The sequence below is a fragment of the Diuraphis noxia genome, unplaced genomic scaffold (assembly GCF_037042655.1).
Source record: "Diuraphis noxia isolate RWA-SAM2 unplaced genomic scaffold, SU_Dnox_SAM2 contig0002, whole genome shotgun sequence".
Classification (NCBI taxonomy): Eukaryota; Metazoa; Arthropoda; class Insecta; order Hemiptera; family Aphididae; genus Diuraphis; species Diuraphis noxia.
In genome coordinates, this window is record NW_028301712.1 from 62,073,484 (window position 1) to 62,095,861 (window position 22,378).

A 22,378-nucleotide genomic window follows, 5' to 3' on the forward strand; every position below is an offset into this window, starting at 1 on the left:
CATCTAAATATTTAATTGTATTGTTTGATTTAAATAATTCTTAAATTCCTTGCAAGATCATATTATTAAATTATTGTATTGATTTATATATTATGTTTCTAAACCTTTGTGGAATAAAACAATTTATATTACATAACTTTAATTCTTAATCTTAATATTATATGTTTAAGATACAATATTGTGTACTAAACATTTTACTACTGACCAATTAAAAATATTACGATTCAGAAGTAGGTAAAAAATTGTATAATAGGTATACAATAAGTTTTTGGCCTTTGAACTATGATTATGATATTAATTTCTTATTAAATATTATTGGAGCACTGTTATTTTTAGAGAGTAAGGTTAGGTTAGATATACCTGATCACTTATTTTTATTCTCCATTGATAGATAAACATTTCAATTAGCATTATAATAACCAGTGTAAAACAAAATGTACTTGATATATGTGATGAAAAACGCTGTTAGCAGATTTTGTTTTAAACTCATATTAATCTCAACTGCCTACAAAATAATTATGTTTAATCAGCTTAATCGCCAATAAAAACGGATTATATTGAACATAGAAAATTACATTTAGATAATTATTTTCCAGTGGTTATTTAATATCAGAAAATAAAAATAATATTAAATTTTAATAGAAAAACATAATGAGTAAACAATTATTTGGAATTATTACAGAGTATGTTCACTGATCAGTGAATACAGTTAAAAATTATTTATAAAATATACAATTATTATATAAGTAAAAAAATTAAATTTTTTATAAGATATTGTATGGATATTATTACATGCTAATTATAATTTTCAAAATCATACATATTCATTGATAGATTTTAATGTTTACAGTAAAATTTCTTATTCAATAAAAACAATAACAAATTAACGTTGACTTTGGCTGTGCCAAAAATATCCATTATTGTTGCCCCTTCAAATTGACGTTTCAACAAATCCTTTAACCAATAATAATATATTATTAATTAGTAGTTAATAAATGTTTTACAACATTAAAATAAATATTATTTTGAATAGGGTTTGGAACTTCTTGCATTTATATGAAGATATAATTTTATATTGTGAAATGGCAAAATTAAAACAGTTAAATTAATGTACTTTGCATATTATTGTAGCATATTTTGCATTTTTTTACATTTTATTAATCTTACAAAATATTATAGTGTTTGAATAATACTGGAAAATTTTCCATAATTATTTTTACTAGGGTTGGGCCGATATCACTTTTAACCGATAAGTGATAACTGATAAACCGATATGTTATGCAGATTTAAATCCAATAACCGATGTATTCAAAACTTTGAATTTCTATCCAAAAGCATGAACCGATATTATAAAATACCCGATAAGTACTAAGTAGTAACTAGTAATACTGTAATAATCAATATTATATATTAATATATAATATAATGATTAAATTAAATAATAATTAATTATTTAACTATATTATACAATTAATATTTAATACAAATAGAGTTAACACAGTTTTACATAAATAATAAATATTAAATAACAAAGTTAAAAATTTAAAATGAACACTTTTCTTTCTTGTTAGTTGATAATAAATTATAACTTATTAATTTAAGTTATACATTTATAAGTTTAACTATAGTCTATAAGTATAATTTTAACTTTTTAATAAAACAAATAAAAATTACAATAAAAAACAAATCACATAATATTTAAAAAATAATAATTTTCCCTTTTTCAGTTATTAAACATTCCTTGTTTAAGTCTTTTTATAACAATTAAAGTGTTTAATTTTTAATACAATAAAATATTTAATCTATGTATGATAAATTTTTTTTTTTCATATCGGTTCAAATATCGGTTTTAAAAAAAAACCTATACTGATAAAACCGATATTACCAATATCGGCTGATAATCGATATTGGTTTGTATATCGGTCCAGTCCTAATTTTTATTTAAAAGTCTATTTATTTATTAACATTAAACATTGCTATTGACAACTGTTCAATTAAAAACTTACAAATCTAGTTCAATATTGTGTGAAAAATTGTATGTATTATTATTTATGCATCATTATATTGTATCAGCTTGATGTGCGGTATTAACATAAATTAAATTATTTAAATATCAAATAATAGTCTTTTTTATCAATAAATAAATGAGTTATGTAAGGTTCAGCAACTATTAATTCATAAATTATTATATAATTTTATATGCATATTTTGATGATTTTAAAATTTTAAAAGCAGTCTTTTTAGTGCAGTAAGTTTCAAACCCTGATTATGGCTAAAAGACTATTAAGAAATATGGTCTTGAACTATAAGATGAATAAAATTTTATTTCATGCTACATTACAAGTTATTTACCTGTATATCAATATTGATAGTTTCCATTTCTACTCCCATAAATTTTCCTTTGACTAAAAACACACCGTGAACATCAGTTGGGCAAATTTCAAATTGAGCATTTTTAAACTGCCCATCCGGAAGTCCTTCTACTTCAATTAGTACTCCTTTTTCTCGCAATTTTGCTGCTGTATATCGAATACTTTTCTTAGACTTCAACAGTGCACCTCTATTAGATGATTTTTTTTGTTTTCTGAAATTATAAATTTTCAACTGAATAAGCCATTTTATTTAAATATAAAAATTTAAAAATTATTTTTACTTTTGGCCTGTGTTATGTTTATCCAAGCAAGTTTGTATGTACTGTTCATATGATTTTATTTTTTCTACCAAATATTTAATTTTTTCATCTAATCTCTGTTTTGTTGATTTCAGCATTTGCAATTCCTGAGGTTCAATATTCAAAATGTATTTATTCATAGTAATTAACATATTATATATATTATATTTCTTACAAACCTTAATTTGTATTTGACGATATTTATTTCGATTACAAATATCTTTAGCCACTGATGTAATAATACCTTGATATCCATCATCTTTTGACACAATACCTTCTTCTTCTAAGACTTTCAAATGTTTTCTCAATTTTGCTTTTATTTCTTTTAATGTTCCCCTGTACACATTGTAATCGTTAAAATTAAATGTTATAATACCAATCTACAATTGTATTCTAATATGTAGAATAAGTTGGAAAAAGCACAAACTTAACATTAAATATGACACGAAAACAAAAAATTTATATCTAGTTATTTATGGCCAATTACAGAATAGAACAGATGTAAGAATTGAAATACGTGAATTGAAATAAATATGAAAGGCAAAATAAATACAAAGTTGTAAGTATCCAATGGATCTTATTCACTCAAACAGAGCTTTTTAAATCATAAGAACAACTGTATACTAGCTATGTGATACTAGTTCTCACTTATATATGTGCCACTTAACGCGGCAATCATGGGACGTGATGATAAAGAGCTAGGAAAGTCAATGGTTCAATGACTTGTGTATAATAACCAAGTACAGAAATGGTAAATAAAGGTTGAATTTCAAATGTAATAAGCAAATAATAGAAATAAGACTTCGAAGGAAGATTGGAACATAGCCTATGAGTTATAAACTTATAACTGAGAAAAATAGGAAAGTTAAGTTTTGGCACTTAAAAAACTAAGTAACTTGTAAAGCTTAAATAAGAAAGTTAAATTTTGAAATTAGAACATCTAGTCACAGAGGTTATTTGAAATTTAATATTCCAAAAAAAGAGCATTAAAATTATAAAATTAGTAATGTACTGGGTTTGGTGATCAAAACCATCTTTCAATTGCTAAGCGAGTATATTTTTGATGAGTGAAGATTTTTATTTTTTTTGTATGCACTTAAATATTGGGCTATGATATTCAACTTAATTGCACTACACTGTATGTACAGAGACTAAAAATTTCAATAAATTCTACATACTCTTCAAAATCTACAGTCTTTCCAGAAGCTCTTATTTTATCTTCTCTATCAGCAAATCGACTTTCTTCATCTGGTGTTGAATCAATTCTTAAAGACCCTGGTAATGTATGTCCACTCAAATATGGAAGCACTCTTATCAATAATTCCTTAGTCCTAACATTAAAGATTAAAATTAATTTGTATGCATCAAAAAGTGTTTATACCTAATAATATATGCCATACTTGATGAATAATTTAGTCACAGAAGCAGTTTTTGTATTAGGTTCAAATTTATCAGACAATGTGAGACAAACATGAACTGTAGCAATTCGTCTTTGAACAATAACATCATCGTCATCAGCTACAAACAAATAAGTTACAATTAAGCACGAAATAATAATAATAATAATTTTCACTAACATCCATAAAGTTGAGAAAGTGTTGGTGCAGAAGGTCCCAATTCATCGAGCAATTGATGAATTGGATCGTTAGGATCAGGTGCTACTTGATCAATATTATCCAACAATAAAGAATGTGTTTCTTGGATTTCCTAAACAAACAAACAATTAAGTTAATTCATTCATTTTTCTCATAATGAATATAATTCAATGTACCTGCAATGTTATGTTTATTGTTGGTTTAGTGAGAAGTGTTACGTCTGTAAATTCATTTATGTTATAATGCACTTCAGGATCATCAACATTTGTACAATTGTTAAAGAACAGTTTTAATTTTGTGTAACAGTCAAGTATAAATGGATTCATACATTTTAAATGGATTTCATCTTTATACTACAAATATAAATAAATATAAATAATTTAATATATATATATATATATATATATATTTATATATTATTTTACTCCTTTTTTATTTGATGCATATTGTAAGATTTTTGCCACACTAGCTAAATTATGTCGTTGTCGATAACTTATTCCATCTTCAATTTTAGTTTCAAATATATCATAAATTTCAGGTGTTATGATCACTGGATTCATGTATAAATTATATACAAAGTAGCCAATTATCTATAAAAATAAATATTATATGAATTCATTTTTAATTTATAAGCTTACTTACAATTTAATAACATAATTTAATGCCACTTACCTTATACACCTCACTTTCTCGAGTATCGGGAAATAATTCATGTATAGTTTCACACAATATCCGAGCTGTGTATAATATGGCATAAGGTATTAAAGGTTTGGAATCTAGAATTTTGTTTAAAAATTCTTCAGTTATATTTTGTAGCTGTTCCAAATTATGAGTTAACCTTTTTTGAACTTCTTCATATTTTAATGCAGTATGTTGATCTACGGAGCTTGGTAGATCTCTAATAAACAAAAAAAAATTGTTTATAAAATTATTAACCAATAAAAGTTATTATTTTATAATGAAATAGGCGAGTAAGTAAGAATTCTATAAAACAGAATGAATAATTCTTACGATATTTCTCCAGTGTTGGTTTCTATTTCATTACGCCAAGCCCTATAAATTGTAACTGGATTTGTGTCAATAAATAGATTATTTCTATGGTGTATCAGCTAAATAATAACAAATATATGTTAAATTACAAGTAATTGTCTATACAATTTGTTAATTGTATTTAAAAAAAAAGAATAAATAAAAAATTGTAAATTTAATTCAAGGTGGTAAAAAATTTCAAGTTACATACAACACTTGTCATACATCATTTAGCAATTGTATCTTAGAAGTGTTATTTAATTGATATGTTACTTTTTAATTAAATGAAAACATTAAATTAATAACATACCTTTTCAACTACTGTTCTAAAGATTGTATTCAAACGTTTTTGATTATCAAAACATCTTGCCTGGTCTACAATTGCTTTTAATATGTATAAATTTGAAGTTTTAATTTCTGCTGCTTTAGTACAATTAATTTTGATTTCTTCTTTAAGAGCTAGTGTTAATAGTTTTAACATAAAATAAGCATCACGACTATTACTCCCAGCATTAAAAACTGACATTAGTATTTGTTCTAAAAATCTGAAATAAATTTAAAAAAATGAATATTCATAAAATATTCTTATACATAGAAAAATAAATATAATATCCTAAAAAATTATTGGATTTTAATGTATTTAATACTTACTTAGAAATGTGACGAACTGAATATGGCAAACAGAATATAAGTTTTGTTAAATAATATGGTTTTGTTTGAAGCATATAAAACAAATGCTGATAACATTCCAAGAGATGTTTACTATTTTTATTTAAAGACATTAAACTAATAGAATTTTGCATATTATTTGGTTGTTGTATTTTATTAATGTCTTCATTATTTTTCATTTTATGATTAATAACATCCTAGACATAAAAAATAAAGACAAACTTTCCATTTAACAATTATTATTAATTTTCATACTAATATTATTCTCTATAGGTATTTCAACAACAAACATAATTATTGTTGCTACTATAATATATTACCTGTAATGATATTCTATTTTGAATAAGTAAACCTATTTTTGTATCCAATTCATCAGCTTCAAGTGACATTTTATTGCTCTGACGTATAAGTTGAGTAATTTGCCCACGGAGATTCTAAACAATTCATAAAATTGTATTAACATTTAATTTAGTTTAATTAATCACAAGCTTGGCTCAAAGTATAGTAGTATAAGTATTGATAAACAGTATGAATTCGGTCGAAATGAGACAGAAATTATATGATTAGTATTTTAATATTTAAATAATGCAATCTAAGACCTACTTGTAATTCGAATTCTCGATGATAATCTTCTAAATTAAAATTAAGTAAACAAGCAAAATGCTTAACAATCTTATATGGTGGATTTGCTGTATGAAATAAATGATAAAAATGTTTGCGAACCATTTTACCTCTCCAAGTTGCTTGTAATTTTATTATGTGTTTTACCTAGAACACATACAAATATATATTTTTAAATAAATCATACATTATAATAAAGAAATATTGGTTTTACTAACATCACTTTTAGTATAAACCCGTTGAAAAGGTTTTAATTGCTTCCTAACTTTTTTTAACAAAGCTGCCCATTGTCTTCGGAATAAAATACATCGCCACCATTTCTAATATAAATAATTTATTTAATTGTAAAAATTAATTAATAGAATTTAAAAAATTTAAAAAATGATAATATCAACTTACTTGTATTTTAATTGCATATAATTCATGTTTGTAGCACAACTTATTCTTGTTTTTTATTTCTCGTCTAACTAGATATCCACGAATATTAGCTTGAAGTTGAATAATCATTTTATTTATTTCTTCTGACTCTTTTCGATGCTGATAACTTTTTTTCATATTCATTATTGTAGTCTATAGATACATATTTAAATAAAATTATAATTATGAAAATATTAGATTTATTTGAACTTAAACTTACTTGTATTTCTTCCATATTTAAATACTTTGGGGTTGGAAAAAAAGTTGGCTTCTCCCAAGAATAATCCAAAGTTTCGAGATTTAAATAAATACATCGACCATATGGTGTTTGGTGTGTAACCCAAGGACCTCGATGTTTTGCCTGAAATATTATATTAAAACATTTGGTAATCAGTGAAATATGAAATACTAACATTACATAATAACTAATTTAATTTTTCAACAAAAGACGCTTTTTGAAGCTCGTTAATATTATAAAGTCATCTATAAATTAGTTTTTTCTAAACACATTCAAAGTTATGAATTTAAATTTTAAAAGTCTTACCTTTGACTCGAGCAAATGTAATAATGAAACACAAATTTCTTGCTGTTCAATATCAGTCATTGGAACAAGTTTAAGAAATTCTTGAGCTAATTTATTTTTTTCATTCTTAACCAACGATAGATTCACAGATAAAAGCCATTCAGCGCCTAAAATAAAATATTAGAATTTAGCAGAAATGTATGAAATTAAATTTTAAGACTCACTTCTATGGATACTTTCAACTTCATCACACACTCTTTTCAAAACATCTTCAACATCATCTTTCCATACTTCAACTTTGTCCTCAGAGTCATTTCGACGATTCTAAATAATAAAAATATGAACAGTAACAGTTAGTATCAATAACAGAGCTAGTTTTATAGGAGTATTTATAGCATGTCAGTACCATTCTTATTTTCTCATTGTAACCCACTTGCAACATATAAATTTGACATTCACAATAATGAATATCATTATAATAATTTTAAAAATTATAGTGAATGACCTATCATAAAATTTAAAGCTAGGAATATAAGCCAACAAAAGCTCTGTTACTTGTAGCATTTGCATGTTTTATTGTAGTGGTATTAGATTGTTTAAGGTAAGCTTTAAATTTGTTTTATGAAAAGGATATATTAAATAATATACAGTTTGAATTCACATATTTAAGCATATTTTTGAATTTTTTATTTTTATACACATAAAATTGTTGTAAAAATTGTATTTGGATAACATTAAAAATATTTTATAAAATAAATAACTTTAGATAAACTTGAAGTGACTAAAGCAGTAGATTTTAATAATTGGTGGAAATGTTGAGTGTCTACAGTTATTCATTTTTGGATCACAACAAAATATCGAAAATCAATAAACGGAAATTTAAAATTTAAAAATTCCATTTTAGTACTTTTTTTTTGTTTAAGGTAGAAAAATGTGTGTGAAATCTTCTATAATTTTTTTTTAAACTATCATTCATATATCAAAAATTTTCATGGAAATGAATATCTTGAAAGTTTTACTATGAATGAAAAATGGCTAGTTTAATAGTTATTGAAAAATTCTTATCTCTACAATTATTTGTTTTTGAATTACAACAAAATATCAAAAGGAGAATGTAGTTGCCGGGCAGTTTTAGGCGTCGGTTGCGACATACACCATTGCCGGTTCAAATCCCTATCATGGGCGACAATGCTTTCCAGACATTTAACGCTGTCTGGGGAGAGGCCGTCACTTCCCACTGGCATGGTAGGAACCTACTGGTGCCCTCTAAAAATTCTGCCAAAAACACAAAACATTATACCAAACATAAGCCCAACTTAAAAACCCTACAGTACCCTCACTACACCTAATAGCCTATGTTGTCGTGGGTTAACTAAATAAAAAAAAATACATCAAAAATTTATGGATAGAAATTCATTAATATAATTTGTTTTTGGTATAGACGAATACGAAGACTATACAAATTGATAATCAATAGGGCTTGGATTTAATAGCTTAAAAATATCAAAAAATGCATTAAATATGAAAAATTGTGTAGTTACATAAAAACAATGAGTAAAAAGCGGGTAAGTCGTGTATGTTGCTCTGCTGTACACAGTAGGTTACAAGTAGGGTACCTGTAATAGATGGAATTAAATTTGAATCCAATGATATTATATCATTGTATACAAAAAAATGATTCTGAGTGGAAACGGTTTATCTGTCTAGGATGTATCATAGATTATTAAAAATTTTCAAATCTTAGATCTAAAAAAAAAACGTTTATGAATTTATATCTAAGATAATTTGAACATAGCCGTAATTTTACGCCTTTAGTCAAAATTTGAACTTTTAATGCTTATAAAAAAAAATCGTGACTATGTATTTTTAATATTTTTCAACTGCTATTGTTACAAAGTGATAGAAGTATTGTATTCAATTTTCAAGCTTTTCTACTCAACAAATACATTTTGATCGATATTTATAGAAAAGAAACTAAAAATGTTGAAAAATTAAAATGTCAGTAAATAGCTCAAAACATTTTATCAAAATTTTATCAAATATAGAAAATGCCAATATAAACATTCAGTGAAAATTTCAAGTATCATTTGTTTTAGAGTTACACCAAAATAAGAAAATCACTAAATGTAAAATCCAGTGAAAATCCAATGTTGTAAAAATTTATATTTCAAATGCTCATAAAAATTTAATTTGAATTTTTGGTAGACATTTTTTTTGTGATAAAAATTGATAAACTTGTAAGGTATATTGTATTAAGATTTAAAAAGAAAATTTTTTATGAATTTCCAGCTTAAAATAATTTGCGATTTTCACGTATTTTGTCAAAATTCATCTTTTGAATGCTTATAAAAAAAAAATGTGACTATGAATTTCTTTCATTCTTCAACAGCTATTGTAAAAATATGTTTAAAACCTTGTATTAAATTTTCAAGATCTTCTACCCAAAAAATACATTTTTATTAATATTAATTTTAAAAAAACTAATAATAATCGAAAATTGCATATGCCTATGAATAGTTCAACTTAAGTCGAACATTTTTTAAAAATTGCATGGTGGATAGAATATATTTATATAAACATTTGTTGAAAAATGTATGTATCTATGGTCAAATTATTATAAAGTTACATCAAAAACCAAAATTGATTTTGTCGAAAATTTATTGTGCGTAAAATTTTCCGTTTTTTCCTTAATTTTAAGTTTGTTTATCCCGATTATTTCGAAAAATATTAAGAAATTTTTACTTTTGACCCCCAAAGTACCAACTAGTTTCTCTTTCTGATCGAACGAGGTACTGAAGTCAAGAATTGAAGCACTTTTATTGCCCTAAAATGTGATGATAGACACAAAAAAAAAATATAATTTTATAAATAACATTAATATTACACCGATAATATTTGGATGCAATTAAATCAGCTAACCGGTTGTATAATATAAAGATAAATTTTAGCCATGTCTAATTATTTAAAACTAGATTGCTTGATGTTATACAGTTCAAAATTGCTCTAAATACAATTTTGTTGTTACTACATGAAGTATTTGAAACATATTTGTAGCTTGGAAAACATTGTTAAAGATATTTTCAAAAAAAGATGCAAATGCATTGAAACTCGAGCTTTAGTAATCAACTATAAATTATTTTTATCAAATACCTTTCTATTTTTGAGATTTTGGTTTCTAATAATGAATTGTATGTAAAAATAAAAATTTCTTCATTCAGTTCATTTACAAGCATTGTTCATATAAAATACAATTTTAATAAATTATTACTTCTCCCCTAAAATTATGTTCATATAACACTGAATATATTTTTAAAGTAATGGAAGTGTTATAGTCTTCTCACTATTTCTACCTACTATTAATTAAGTATGAATACTGAATTTTATGTATAGTATTAAGTATTAATCTAATATACATTAAAATGCTTATTTATACCAGTAACAATTCATATGCATACTGCATGTCTTTAGCTTTAATTGGGTATTCTTCTAATTGCAATACTGGACTTGTGACACATTGCTTCACTGTAATAAAATCTTTCCATTTTAAGGCGTTGTTAAGTTGTTGTAGAACATTAATAACTGCAGTCATAAAACATTTAAATAGATTAGAATGACATTTTATTTTAATAATATAAGTATCATACCTTCTTTGTTTTGTTCAAGTTGATTATGAACAATATTCACACAGTCTTTAATATTCATAAATGACAATATTCCAAAGCATCCTTTATTTATAATTTTAAATCGTCTACATGCATCAAAGGCACTCCAGTATTGTAATTTTAATCCTGCATCAAGTTCTTGATCCTACAAAATTAACATATTAATTTAAATTGATATTCAGTATATTATAATATAAAATTTTACTGGAAAAAATTTCTTTAATTTTGCAAGTCGATCCCATGTCAAATCAATATTTTCCGAAAGAACAGCTTTTGTAACATCAGCTATTAGATTTAAAACTTGCAAACTCTGTACAATATCGTTGTAACTTAGGTTTTGCTGTAAAAATTAAAAAAGAATTTATATTTTTGAATAAATTTAAATGACATCAATATTGAATAAAATTCATTGTAAAATTTAAAAAAATTATATTTCTCATTCTACAAATGTTATTTTACAAGAAAAAAAAAATTTAACCCAAATCTGAATAAAAATAAAATAAAACTAGAATTATAATCTTACATCTATATCACATCGATCAATCTTCAGTTCTTCAAAATATAAAGGAATAGCAAATTCATTAATAAGATGATTCAAGTTTAATATAGGATCTTTAAGAACAGATGTAAAACCATCCATATCATCAATTATTAATGTGTCATTCAATTTTTTTACAAAAGTTTCCTCTGAAAGGTATAGTTTTTTAATATTATTTTAATTTTTTTTCTCATACAATATCTTACGTTTGTTATGGTTGTATGCCAATTGATTTCCCATATTTACAACACGTTGAAGAAAACATTTCTTATCAACTGTATTTAAAATTGCATGATTAGCAGTTTTTAATAGATTATGAAATTCTGATTTATAGTATTTACCATTTTGCTTTCGCACATCCTAAAATAAAATAAATATTAAATATGCAGACACATACTTAACAAATAATAATATATAAATTACTGTTAAAGGCAAGTATTTTGATTTTAATATACTGACAACTTCATCTTCACAATTTGCTTTAATCATTTCATTCCACTTTTGGTCAACTGTAATAAATTAAAAATGTATTATCAATACATAATAAATTAAAAGTTCCTTACTATTTGTGGATGAAATATATCCCTGTATTTCATTTTGAGTTAAAATATCATCATATGTGTCTGGTTCAAAACTTTCACTCAAAGACTAAAAAACATTAAAATTTATAAACTTAATTTTTAGTCTTTGAAAAACTGAATTTCTTTTATTAATATTATAATCATTTGCTTGACATACAAGAATTAATAAAACAATGTTTTCTGACAACACTTAAATTCTAATATATTACCTTATTCAAAGTAGATTCTTCTTTTGAATATTTAACATTACGTAAAACAGCTAAATATTTATCTATATAATCCAAATTAATAAAATTTAATTTAGCTGCTTTGTTACATAGACATTTTGTGAAATAATTCATATCCTAAAATATTACGATACAATATATAATAACAAGATAAGTATGAAAAGATAATAGTGATTTACAACCTTTGATAAAATGGCATTATTTATTTCCATAATTGCTTCTTGCAAAGTTAATGTATCTCCCTTTGTATCTTCTGATAAAAGTCCTGCAATTTTTTGGAACTTAGGAAGTTCTATACCATTTTCAGCCAATTCTTTTCTTGTAGCAGTTATTGTTTCAGCTTAAATATGAAAACAAAATATAGAATTAATTTATCAACATAATATAATTCATTTTTTATCACCTGAAAAATCGACTTTTCCGTATAAATCTTGAATTAATGGTGCTTGACCTCGTTTGAATAAATGGGTACTTAAAGCATGAAGACAATAAATAACTTTTGGCATATTTTTTTTATCATAAACATCAGTAGTCTCTGGATGGAATATCTAAAAATAAAAAACAAACTTGTCAATACATTCTTTTATTAATATCTTAAGCTTACTTTTGGTAGATTAACAACATTCAAGGATTTTAACCAATAATTTATATTATCTGTATGACGATACTGAAGACCTGCTGTTTTATAACGTCTTTCATCACGATCATAAATACAAGACATAGGTACAGTTGAAGGAGCAATGAAATTTCCTAATTTTGCTAACAAAACACCATTTCGTAGATGGTCTTCGAGTTCCATTACAGGTGGTAAAGTTGTTTTCAAACATGACTCTAGCCATCTAGAATTATTTATAATTTAATTTGTATTGAATGACTTTAATATTCAAATAATAGCTTACACTTTTGTTTCTTCTAAATGACATAGGTATTCATAAGCTAAATTATCTTGTCTTATTATATCAACTTCAATAAGACCTAGATTTAAAATTTCCTGTGGTTTGTTACTATAAAATAAAACCATGCGTGTAAATTAAAAAGAACATGAAACTTAAATCTAAATAATTACCTGGAAAGAATTGTTGACATTTTTTAGTTCATGTATAAAATGCTGATATCTAATTATAATATAAAGATGATTAATAAATAAGTTATATTAAGTGCTAAGTATTAATCAAGTAGATGTTGTTTGACAAGTTTAAACATTATGTGCGATAATGTAATAGGTAGTAAATAAATTAATCATAGTTACTTATGAACACTAATAATACTAATAAAAGAACGTAAAAATTAAAAAAAAATCAACGTTAGATGTAAACAATTTAGTCAATAATCGTCAATATATTCATTCATAGACAAAAATACATCCATTATCTCATTATTCTATGAAGAGTTTAACACTCAACGTTCATGTCGACTGTCAATTCACAATTATTGTCAAAATATGGCAAATAATAAATATACTCAAACTCAAACTTTTAACGGTTATCGAGAATTGAAATAAAAACATTCTTATCAAAGAAATATTATAATATTATCATATCCATTGTGGACCTTAGCAAACGGTTTTCTAACGTTATCTAACCACGGTTATGAATTATAATCAATGAACAATATATTAATTTATTAATTTTTTTTATGCCCACACAATGCTAAATAATAATATAATTAGAATCTCGTATTTAATAACAATAATAATATCATGTATGTTTTAAATTTTTAATTGAAGAATTACCGCTCATTTATGTTTCAAGAAATTTTTTTTGAAACCTCCCAATATGGTCACATTAAAAACGGGGCTGGTACAGATTTCCCGATTTTGATAACAGCAGATATCATCAAAATCAAAATTCGGGAGATCAGTTTAGCCAACATTGAAAAAATAAAATTCCCGCATAAGATATTGTTTTTTTTTTACCCGACCAACTTTGCCAACATAAAAATACTAAAATCCTTTTTATTCGCCTTTAAAATATCTAAAAACCTAACTACCGCTTATCAATTATAACTAATGGTTATCAATATACTAACTACAAATTACAAAATAAATGGTATTATAAGGCATATTAAATATTATAATTGCTTTAATTGTATAAGTATATAAAATTTGTTAGATTTGTTTGTATACATTGATTATTATCACATGCTACATTACTTTCTTTAGCAGATGGTACTTTAAGGGATTTAATATCTGAAAAATATCGAGTTCTAATGGTCCAAGTGCTGAACAAATTGGAAATATCAAATGTATTCTCTCCTTTATATTTTTTACTGTTTCTACAATAAATATATTTATTTATTTATTATATTATACAGTTTGCTAGAAAACATACTTAATATACAGCACTAAACACATTACCTTTCTTTTGCTACAATGATAATAAAATAATTAATTGATATAGTGAATTTCTTTTGTGTTTAATAAACAGAATAATCAAAATAATACAGTAATTTAAAAAACAAATCCAAATTCTTGCAATATTCCTACACTATACTGTACTTAACTATAATAGTATAATGACACATTGGCACTAAACCTTTTTTTTCAAGGGATTCTGAGCTGAGCAGATACATTTTATGCATTATTTTTTTCAAAAACAAAAGAGATTACTTAATTATATAATTTAATTTATTTTAACATATACTACACATTTAAATTTTATAACACTATACCAAATTTTTTAAATTCTAAGTTCTCAATAGATAATATATGCATTGTAGGTACAATGTTTTGATAATGTTACCTATATGGCTAAAAGGCTGTTTTGTTTTATGTAAATAAGGAAATATTTAAATACAGACTTCAAATAACAACTTTAAAAATGATGCACAAATTAAAGTATATTTAATTTTAGTTTTATAACATGATGATCCTTTATGATTGAATTATTGAACTAGGTACTTTTTACTTTTGTTTGATCAATATAAATTAAATTATTGTTTTTAGTAATTACTTAATAAACTAACTAATAAATAAATAAAATACTTGTTAATTTTTAAAAATTAAAAAATATATTTTATAAGTATTTAAAAATAATAATTTATCTATTATAAAAATAGCATGTGGGGCTATGTTATATTTTTTATATTTGGTTTATTTGGGTTGGACCATTTTTAGAGAGGACTAAAGCCTTCCCTCGCCACCCCTTAGTACAGTGTTTGAGAATTATAGAATGTAATCATAAGCTATTGAAAATTAAGTTTGATTAAAATAAACATTAAGTTTATGAGTAATGAAACATATACCTCAACACACAACAACATTTTAGAATAAACATTTATCATGTTAAATTAATTTTTACCATAATGTGTGATGAAAAGAACGTCTAATGCCAAATTCATTGGCGCAACTAGACCAATATTTTTTGGGGTGCACAAATAGTGAAAAGCTCACTGACCCGTAGGGGCAAAGCCCCCACACCACCACACCATTCATCCCATTAGTTTTCATATTACATTTATAAAAAAAAAATAACTGCTAATGTAAAATATATACAACATACATACTTTGTTTTTATAGTGGTACCTAATACAATTTATAGGTTAACAAAATTAAATGATCAAAATGAGAACTAAATATTTTAACATGATTTTGCTTGAATGAAAATTATATTTATTTGAAATTTGTTCACTTTTCAAACTATTTGTTATATATCGCTCAATATTTAATATTTATGAATTGGTAACAATCTTTGTTGTAGCCCTTGAAAGAATAGAGTGACACAAATCAAAATATAAAATATATCTTTCATAAGTATTCGAGTATTTATTCCAAACACTTTTCAAAAGTAGTTTACACAAGACTACATGGATGTGTTAAACTGTGTAGCTATGTCTACAGTTAATATTGTAGACAATGTTTTTATTAGATGAATAAAATTGGTATATATAATTATTTTTAATTTAATTCAAATAAAAATTTCATGATCTCCACGAATAACTTATCCACGAATAAATTAACCATTATAATAAAATATATCCGCACATTTCACCATGTCCTCAAAAAACTTCCAGTCGATCCTAGGTCCTGCCGATTTATTAATTTGAAAAAGTAAACATTTTTTTTATCAAACATTTGAATTTTTAAAAGGATTAGGTAGGTACTCCAAATAATTTAATATTTACTACGAGTTAATTAGTAAATGATAACTTTTTTCCATTTAATAATAATCATTTTCACATTGCTTGTTTAATTGCGTGTATGTTCTATGTAGTATTGTAGTTTATATAACACTGAAATAGATTTAAAATTAAAAAGAGTAGGTCAGCATTGCGGTGTAGAAAGTTTGTCCATCGTCCCTTCGGTCCTCGGACAGGATAGTGTAGTCTTACAGTATTCGATTTGAATGCAATGATTACATTCGATAAAAAAACGATTCTGAGCGGACGAAAGAATATTTTATTTTATTTGATATTTAAATATTATTCGTTTCTATGGTGATAAATAAAGATTTTTTGCAAAGCAAAATTGAAATCCAGATCTTTTGTAATTTTTCAGTGGTTTTTTACTGTGGCGTTAAATAAGAGAGAATCAAAAAATTACTTTCTTTAAGTACCACCTGGATCCAATTTGCTAAAAAAAAGATACTACCTATATAATATGTGGAAATCGAAGCACTACTTCTGGTAGACATTTTTCTAACAGGATAAAAAGAAAACATTATTGTAATACCAAAATTAAGTCAAAATGTTGAAAAGTTTTTAAGATATATAAACAAATGAGCGATAGGTTAGTTTTGATAAAAAAAGTTAATTGCCTATAATTTAAAAATAAAAAAGTTAGACCAACTATTTAAAGGGTATTTTTTCATCATTTTTGGTATACTTTCATATGACGATGGCCAGTCACTTTCCCCCTTTTTGGGAGTGCACATTTTAAACTTGGACAGGGGACTTCTACACCCCCCTCGTTCAGCCAATGGCCAAATTATTCACATAAACTGAACACTCATCTCCAAAAAATTATAAATTAATATATTTTAGTAACTAGAAAAAAGCGGGTAAGTGGATGTCGCTCTGCTGTACATTAGGGGGTGGGGTGGACCTCTGACTAGGGTAGGTTAAATTTGAATGCAATAATAGGTATCATTGTATACGAAAAACGATTCTGAACGGAGATGATTTGTCAATCTATGATATATTATATTTACATATTGTCATATATTCTATTTTGAAACAAATATTTTAGGACGCATTTTGCATAAGGCATGGTTAATCAATTTTTCCAAAAACATTGCATGTAGTTATCATAATTTATAATACCTTATATCATACATATACATATAACATATACCTGGTTTGAGGATAAATCGTTATCGTTACGCGATTTCATAAAAATTTAAAACTCAAACGCTCAAAACATTTTTCTTATAACGGCACTTCAAATTCTCTCTATAGCTATTTGAAGCAAGACTTATGGAAAATTTAGTGTTGAATTTTTTAACCTTAGATATAAATACAAACAATTTTATGAATTTTGAACTACAAAATAATTTGCAAATATTCATGGGTTGACGAATTTTTGTCAATATTTGAACTTCAAATGCTATTAAAAAAAAAATTGTGCCTATGTATTCTTATAATTTTTTAATCACTATAAGAATAACTTATGAGAAACTTTGTATTGAATTTTCAAATATTTTGATAGGGCCAAAAAAATTTTATCGACACTTCAAAAATAAAATTTTCAGAAAAATTGAAAATTTCAGTCGTCTATCAATATCTCAAAAAACTTCAAAATATTTTGAAAATTAAATCATGTAAAGAAAATGCCAATTTAAATAACTGGTGAAATTTTCAAGTATCTACGACTTATACTTTTTGAATAATAACAAATATTTAAAATCGTTTGAGGATAAATCGTTATCGTTACGCTATTTCGTAAAAATTTAAAATTCAAAAGCACTTAAAATTTTTCATTTAATGATGCTTCGAGTTTTCTCTATAGCTACTTGAAGAAAAACTTATAGAAAACTTAGTGTTGTATTTTTAATCCTTAGTTATAAACGCAAAAAAATTTATAATTTTTCAACTTCAAAATTACTTGCAAATTTTCGCATTTTCGCAGATTTCGTAAAAATTTCAACTATAAACGCTTATAAAAAAAAATTGTCTCTAATGATTTTTAATTTTTTTTAGCTACAATAAGAATAACTCATGAGGAACCTTGTTTTAAATTTTCAAGTTTTTTTGGTCATCCAAAATTTTTTTACTGACCCTTCAAAAAAAAAATTTTCATAAAAATCGAAAATTTCAGTGGTCTATAAATAACTCAAAAAAAAGTCAAAGCATTTTGAAAATTAAACTGTATATAGATAATACTAACATAAACATTTGGTGAAAATTTCAAGTATTTAAAGTGGTTAGTTTTTGAATTGCAACCATATAAGTAAACCGATTTGGTCGAAAACTGGTTTTGCTCATTTTTTTTTTGTTTTTCTCCATTTTTTTGAAAATTGTTGGAAAATGTTAACTTTTGACCATTATAATGCACCAAGGATGTTCACTTTTACATTGGAAACCACCCCCAAAGTTTGAAATTGAAGGATTATTTCGACTAGTTATGCTGTACATAGACTTTACCCCCACTTTTTGTGTGTACATTTATAAAGGGGTAGCCTACTGAAATAATGCAAAAATGCAGTAAATAATATATAGGTATTTATTTATGAAAATTATATTTTCCAAGTTAAAAAATCTGTAGTGTCTTTGGGGTGGTGGTGGCTTTGCCCCCCATGGCTTAGGTTTCATACTGCATAGAGGTAGGTGGGTGGATATAAATTAATGTCCATTGCCACACCTAAAAAAAATTAGTTCGGTGCCACTGCACACTATGATAATTTTTGAAAGTTAGTGGAAATTGCATTTTAATATTCACATATTATTATATTTATTAGTTTATTACACGATTACATCACAAAACTATTACCTTCCCTGAATATTATAAAACGTATTTAACAGTAGATAGGCACCTATGTTAATCTTAATCCAACAACGTAACTGTAGTTTGTTTTGTTGATTCTCGATCATTCTATTCTCAGTGTCTATGTTTGAGGTCTATTTTACATACCTTACTACCTAGCCACCTAGGTACCTACTAATTTAATTCTAATAACGAATTTTTATTTTTTATTATACGTACGATAGGTACATTAATTTATTTTAATGTTTAATATGTACCTAATAAAACACATAAACTGAGTAGGTATCAAAAACTCAAAAGTAAAATATTTGTTGCATTCTAGTTGCGTACTTGCGTTCCAAATATAACCACGAAAAAAGAATGAATACTGAATAGTAATTAAATTATTCCACAATACAATTATTATTAATTATTATTTATGCACATACTGCTATACTAGGTATTGAAATGTTGAATTATGGTAATTAGAATATATAATTAGTGTTTAATTCTAATTTGTAAAGCAATAATAATATACTTATTATAGATCACAGGACACAGCCACACAGGGTTATTACTTATTGGTTAACTTAATTTAATCTAACACTGATAACTAGTAGCTACTTAATCCAATTAATACATAGTAGGTACTTAAGAACAACTAAATTTTTATTTAGATAAGTGCATCAATAAATGTCTGCTGAATAATAAGTAGCAAATAAAGTTTTGAAAAAACAGAAGTTTGTACTGTTGTCTGTTACAGGATCATTCTTAAGTGGTACAAAAATCTCAAATTTGAGATATGGTTTTCAAGCATATTTAAAAATTCAAAAATCAAAATTTGAATAAATGCATACAAATTAGGTGAGCATGTTTAAAAAATCACTCTGTATAGGTAGTATATTATTTTATTATACTAAATATTAGTTTAGAATATCTTCTATTTCTGTTGTGTTCTTCAATCCATTATAGTTACATTTTTTTTTTATCGATCAAAAGACATCGGTTACAATGGCCATGAGTCGTAAACGTTACATTGCAGATTACATTTTTTTTTTTTAAGTATCTAAAATAGTTACATTTTTATAATGGGATTCTTAAACACAATTGTTGATGTTAAGATAATTAGATGCTTATTTTATAAGTACTTATTTATTATAAATTCATGTTAGACAACAAGTTAGGATAACTATTCCAGTTATTTAACAATTAAGGACTAGTTGAACTTAATATTTTGTTCAAAAATTCAGTATTATTAATTTATTTTCCAAAATATATGGTTAATACATAATAATAAACACATTTGAAAGGATACTGAATCATACACATTAAAAATAACACAAAGTTCAGTTTTAAAACATCAGTCATTGGACAGTTTAACCTAGTCTTAACACAAGTAGGTATTTGAACATTCATAATTAATGTTAAGATAATTAGTTATATTGAAAAACTAGAAAAATGTATAAGCTAATAGATTTTGTACATGCAGTATTATATTATAGTTACCACCTATGTAACAGTGTATAGGCAAACAAATTACCAGGAACACAACATAATAATTAATTAAATGTAATAATTTAAAAATGTTAAAAAACCCAAATATGATTTATTACAAAAAATCAAAATAAATACTTAATATCTAATATCGCTTTAGGGAATAGTACAAGGAAAATAAAATATATAACATTAGATAACAATTAGAAAAGTAATTAAATGTAACACTTTGAAAATATTAAATACTCGTATTTAAAACAAAATATGATTTTACGTAAAACAATAAAAATAATTACTTACAATGTAATAATATTATTACTGTGGTAATATTATAAAGAAAATATAATACCTATATAATTTATATAACAATCAAAAATATAACTCAGTATATAAAATTTAAAGAAAATAAATATCATTTTTTTCATTTTTTTACCAACTAAAAAAAGCATGTTACCTATAATTCATATTATTATGTTAACAATTTTACACAATAAGAATATGTACATAAATATTATAGTTATTATAAATTTGATAAATAAGTAAAAAAAACTGCTTGTAGCACATAGCAATTTACCATTTTGTTATAATATAAACAACACCTATTACAAGTTTAGTTTATAATTTAAATTATATTTATATTATAGTTATTATACCTATTATCTACAAAAATACTTGTCTCAAAAAATAATTTTGTTTATAAAATATTTTAAAAACTATTAACATATAAGAAATTACTAACAATTTTATTGTTACTTATCAATATAGCAAAAATTATTTTAACGTTTGATATCTATTAAATAAATAAATAAATAGAATAGTTTATCACACAAAAATGTATGTTATTATAAAGTTACAAATAAACAAATAAAATGTATTTCATGAAAATTCAATTACTGGATGTATGAATACTATAATATATTGTTTTACTAAATTTTTTCTAATTGGCTATGCTACCTTTATTTAATTAACAACTGTGGTTGAATTGGGGGAGGACGCGGGAGGGACTGAGCTACTCTTCATCTTTTCTTCAAATTAAAGCGTACCCCATTATTATATTCATCAAGGAATAGGGTTACTATTAAATTGATTAGCTTAATTGTTAAACTTCATTTAGATCCCACCTTTATTTATTTTTCCAATTCAACCACTGATTAACAAAATATATAATCCATAATTTAAGCCTATGAAGAATTTAATAATATTTTTACACTACCATAGTTAATTATGTTTTTAAAAATAAAAATAAATTATATACATTTCTAATAAATATGACTAAATAGTAATTAGTTTTGTTTGGCATATTCAAATTTGCATACACAATTTAATTATTATAGCTCAGTAAGTTTAAATACATTCTCTAATATTAGCTGCACTTCAATCAAAAGATTACAATATTATAATAATATAATATATTATAATACAATGGTAACCTTTAGTACGATTTTAAAAGCCA

General features: G+C 24.6%; 1 protein-coding gene across 1 annotated transcript; it reads right to left on the reverse strand.

The window, feature by feature from the left end:
• Positions 1–531: 531 nt before the first annotated feature.
• Positions 532–14,023, reverse strand: LOC107165459 (ras GTPase-activating-like protein IQGAP1). The gene is made up of 33 exons (XM_015513695.2): positions 13,600–14,023; positions 13,433–13,537; positions 13,138–13,372; positions 12,937–13,081; positions 12,716–12,873; positions 12,516–12,650; positions 12,289–12,373; positions 12,149–12,234; positions 11,932–12,085; positions 11,711–11,874; positions 11,393–11,527; positions 11,170–11,332; positions 10,959–11,104; positions 7,750–7,849; positions 7,547–7,692; positions 7,223–7,363; positions 6,985–7,155; positions 6,804–6,905; positions 6,568–6,732; positions 6,285–6,398; positions 5,947–6,161; positions 5,606–5,840; positions 5,278–5,375; positions 4,939–5,164; positions 4,692–4,856; positions 4,443–4,619; positions 4,249–4,378; positions 4,072–4,189; positions 3,850–4,002; positions 2,851–3,007; positions 2,654–2,778; positions 2,353–2,584; positions 532–954 (listed from the first exon to the last, which is right to left on the reverse strand). Exons 1-33 carry the CDS (start codon positions 13,617–13,619, stop codon positions 838–840), a joined length of 4,818 nt encoding a protein of 1,605 aa, XP_015369181.2. The 5' UTR covers positions 13,620–14,023; the 3' UTR covers positions 532–837.
• Positions 14,024–22,378: the final 8,355 nt, after the last annotated feature.

Coding starts and splice junctions, on each gene's coding strand:
- LOC107165459 (XM_015513695.2), bottom strand. CDS start 13,619: ATGTCAACAATTCTTTCCAG. Junction 5,165..5,277: donor ACCAACACTGGAGAAATATC/GTAAGAATTATT, acceptor TTTGTTTATTAG/AGATCTACCAAGCTCCGTAG. Junction 4,190..4,248: donor ACTTTCTCAACTTTATGGAT/GTTAGTGAAAAT, acceptor ATTTGTTTGTAG/CTGATGACGATGATGTTATT.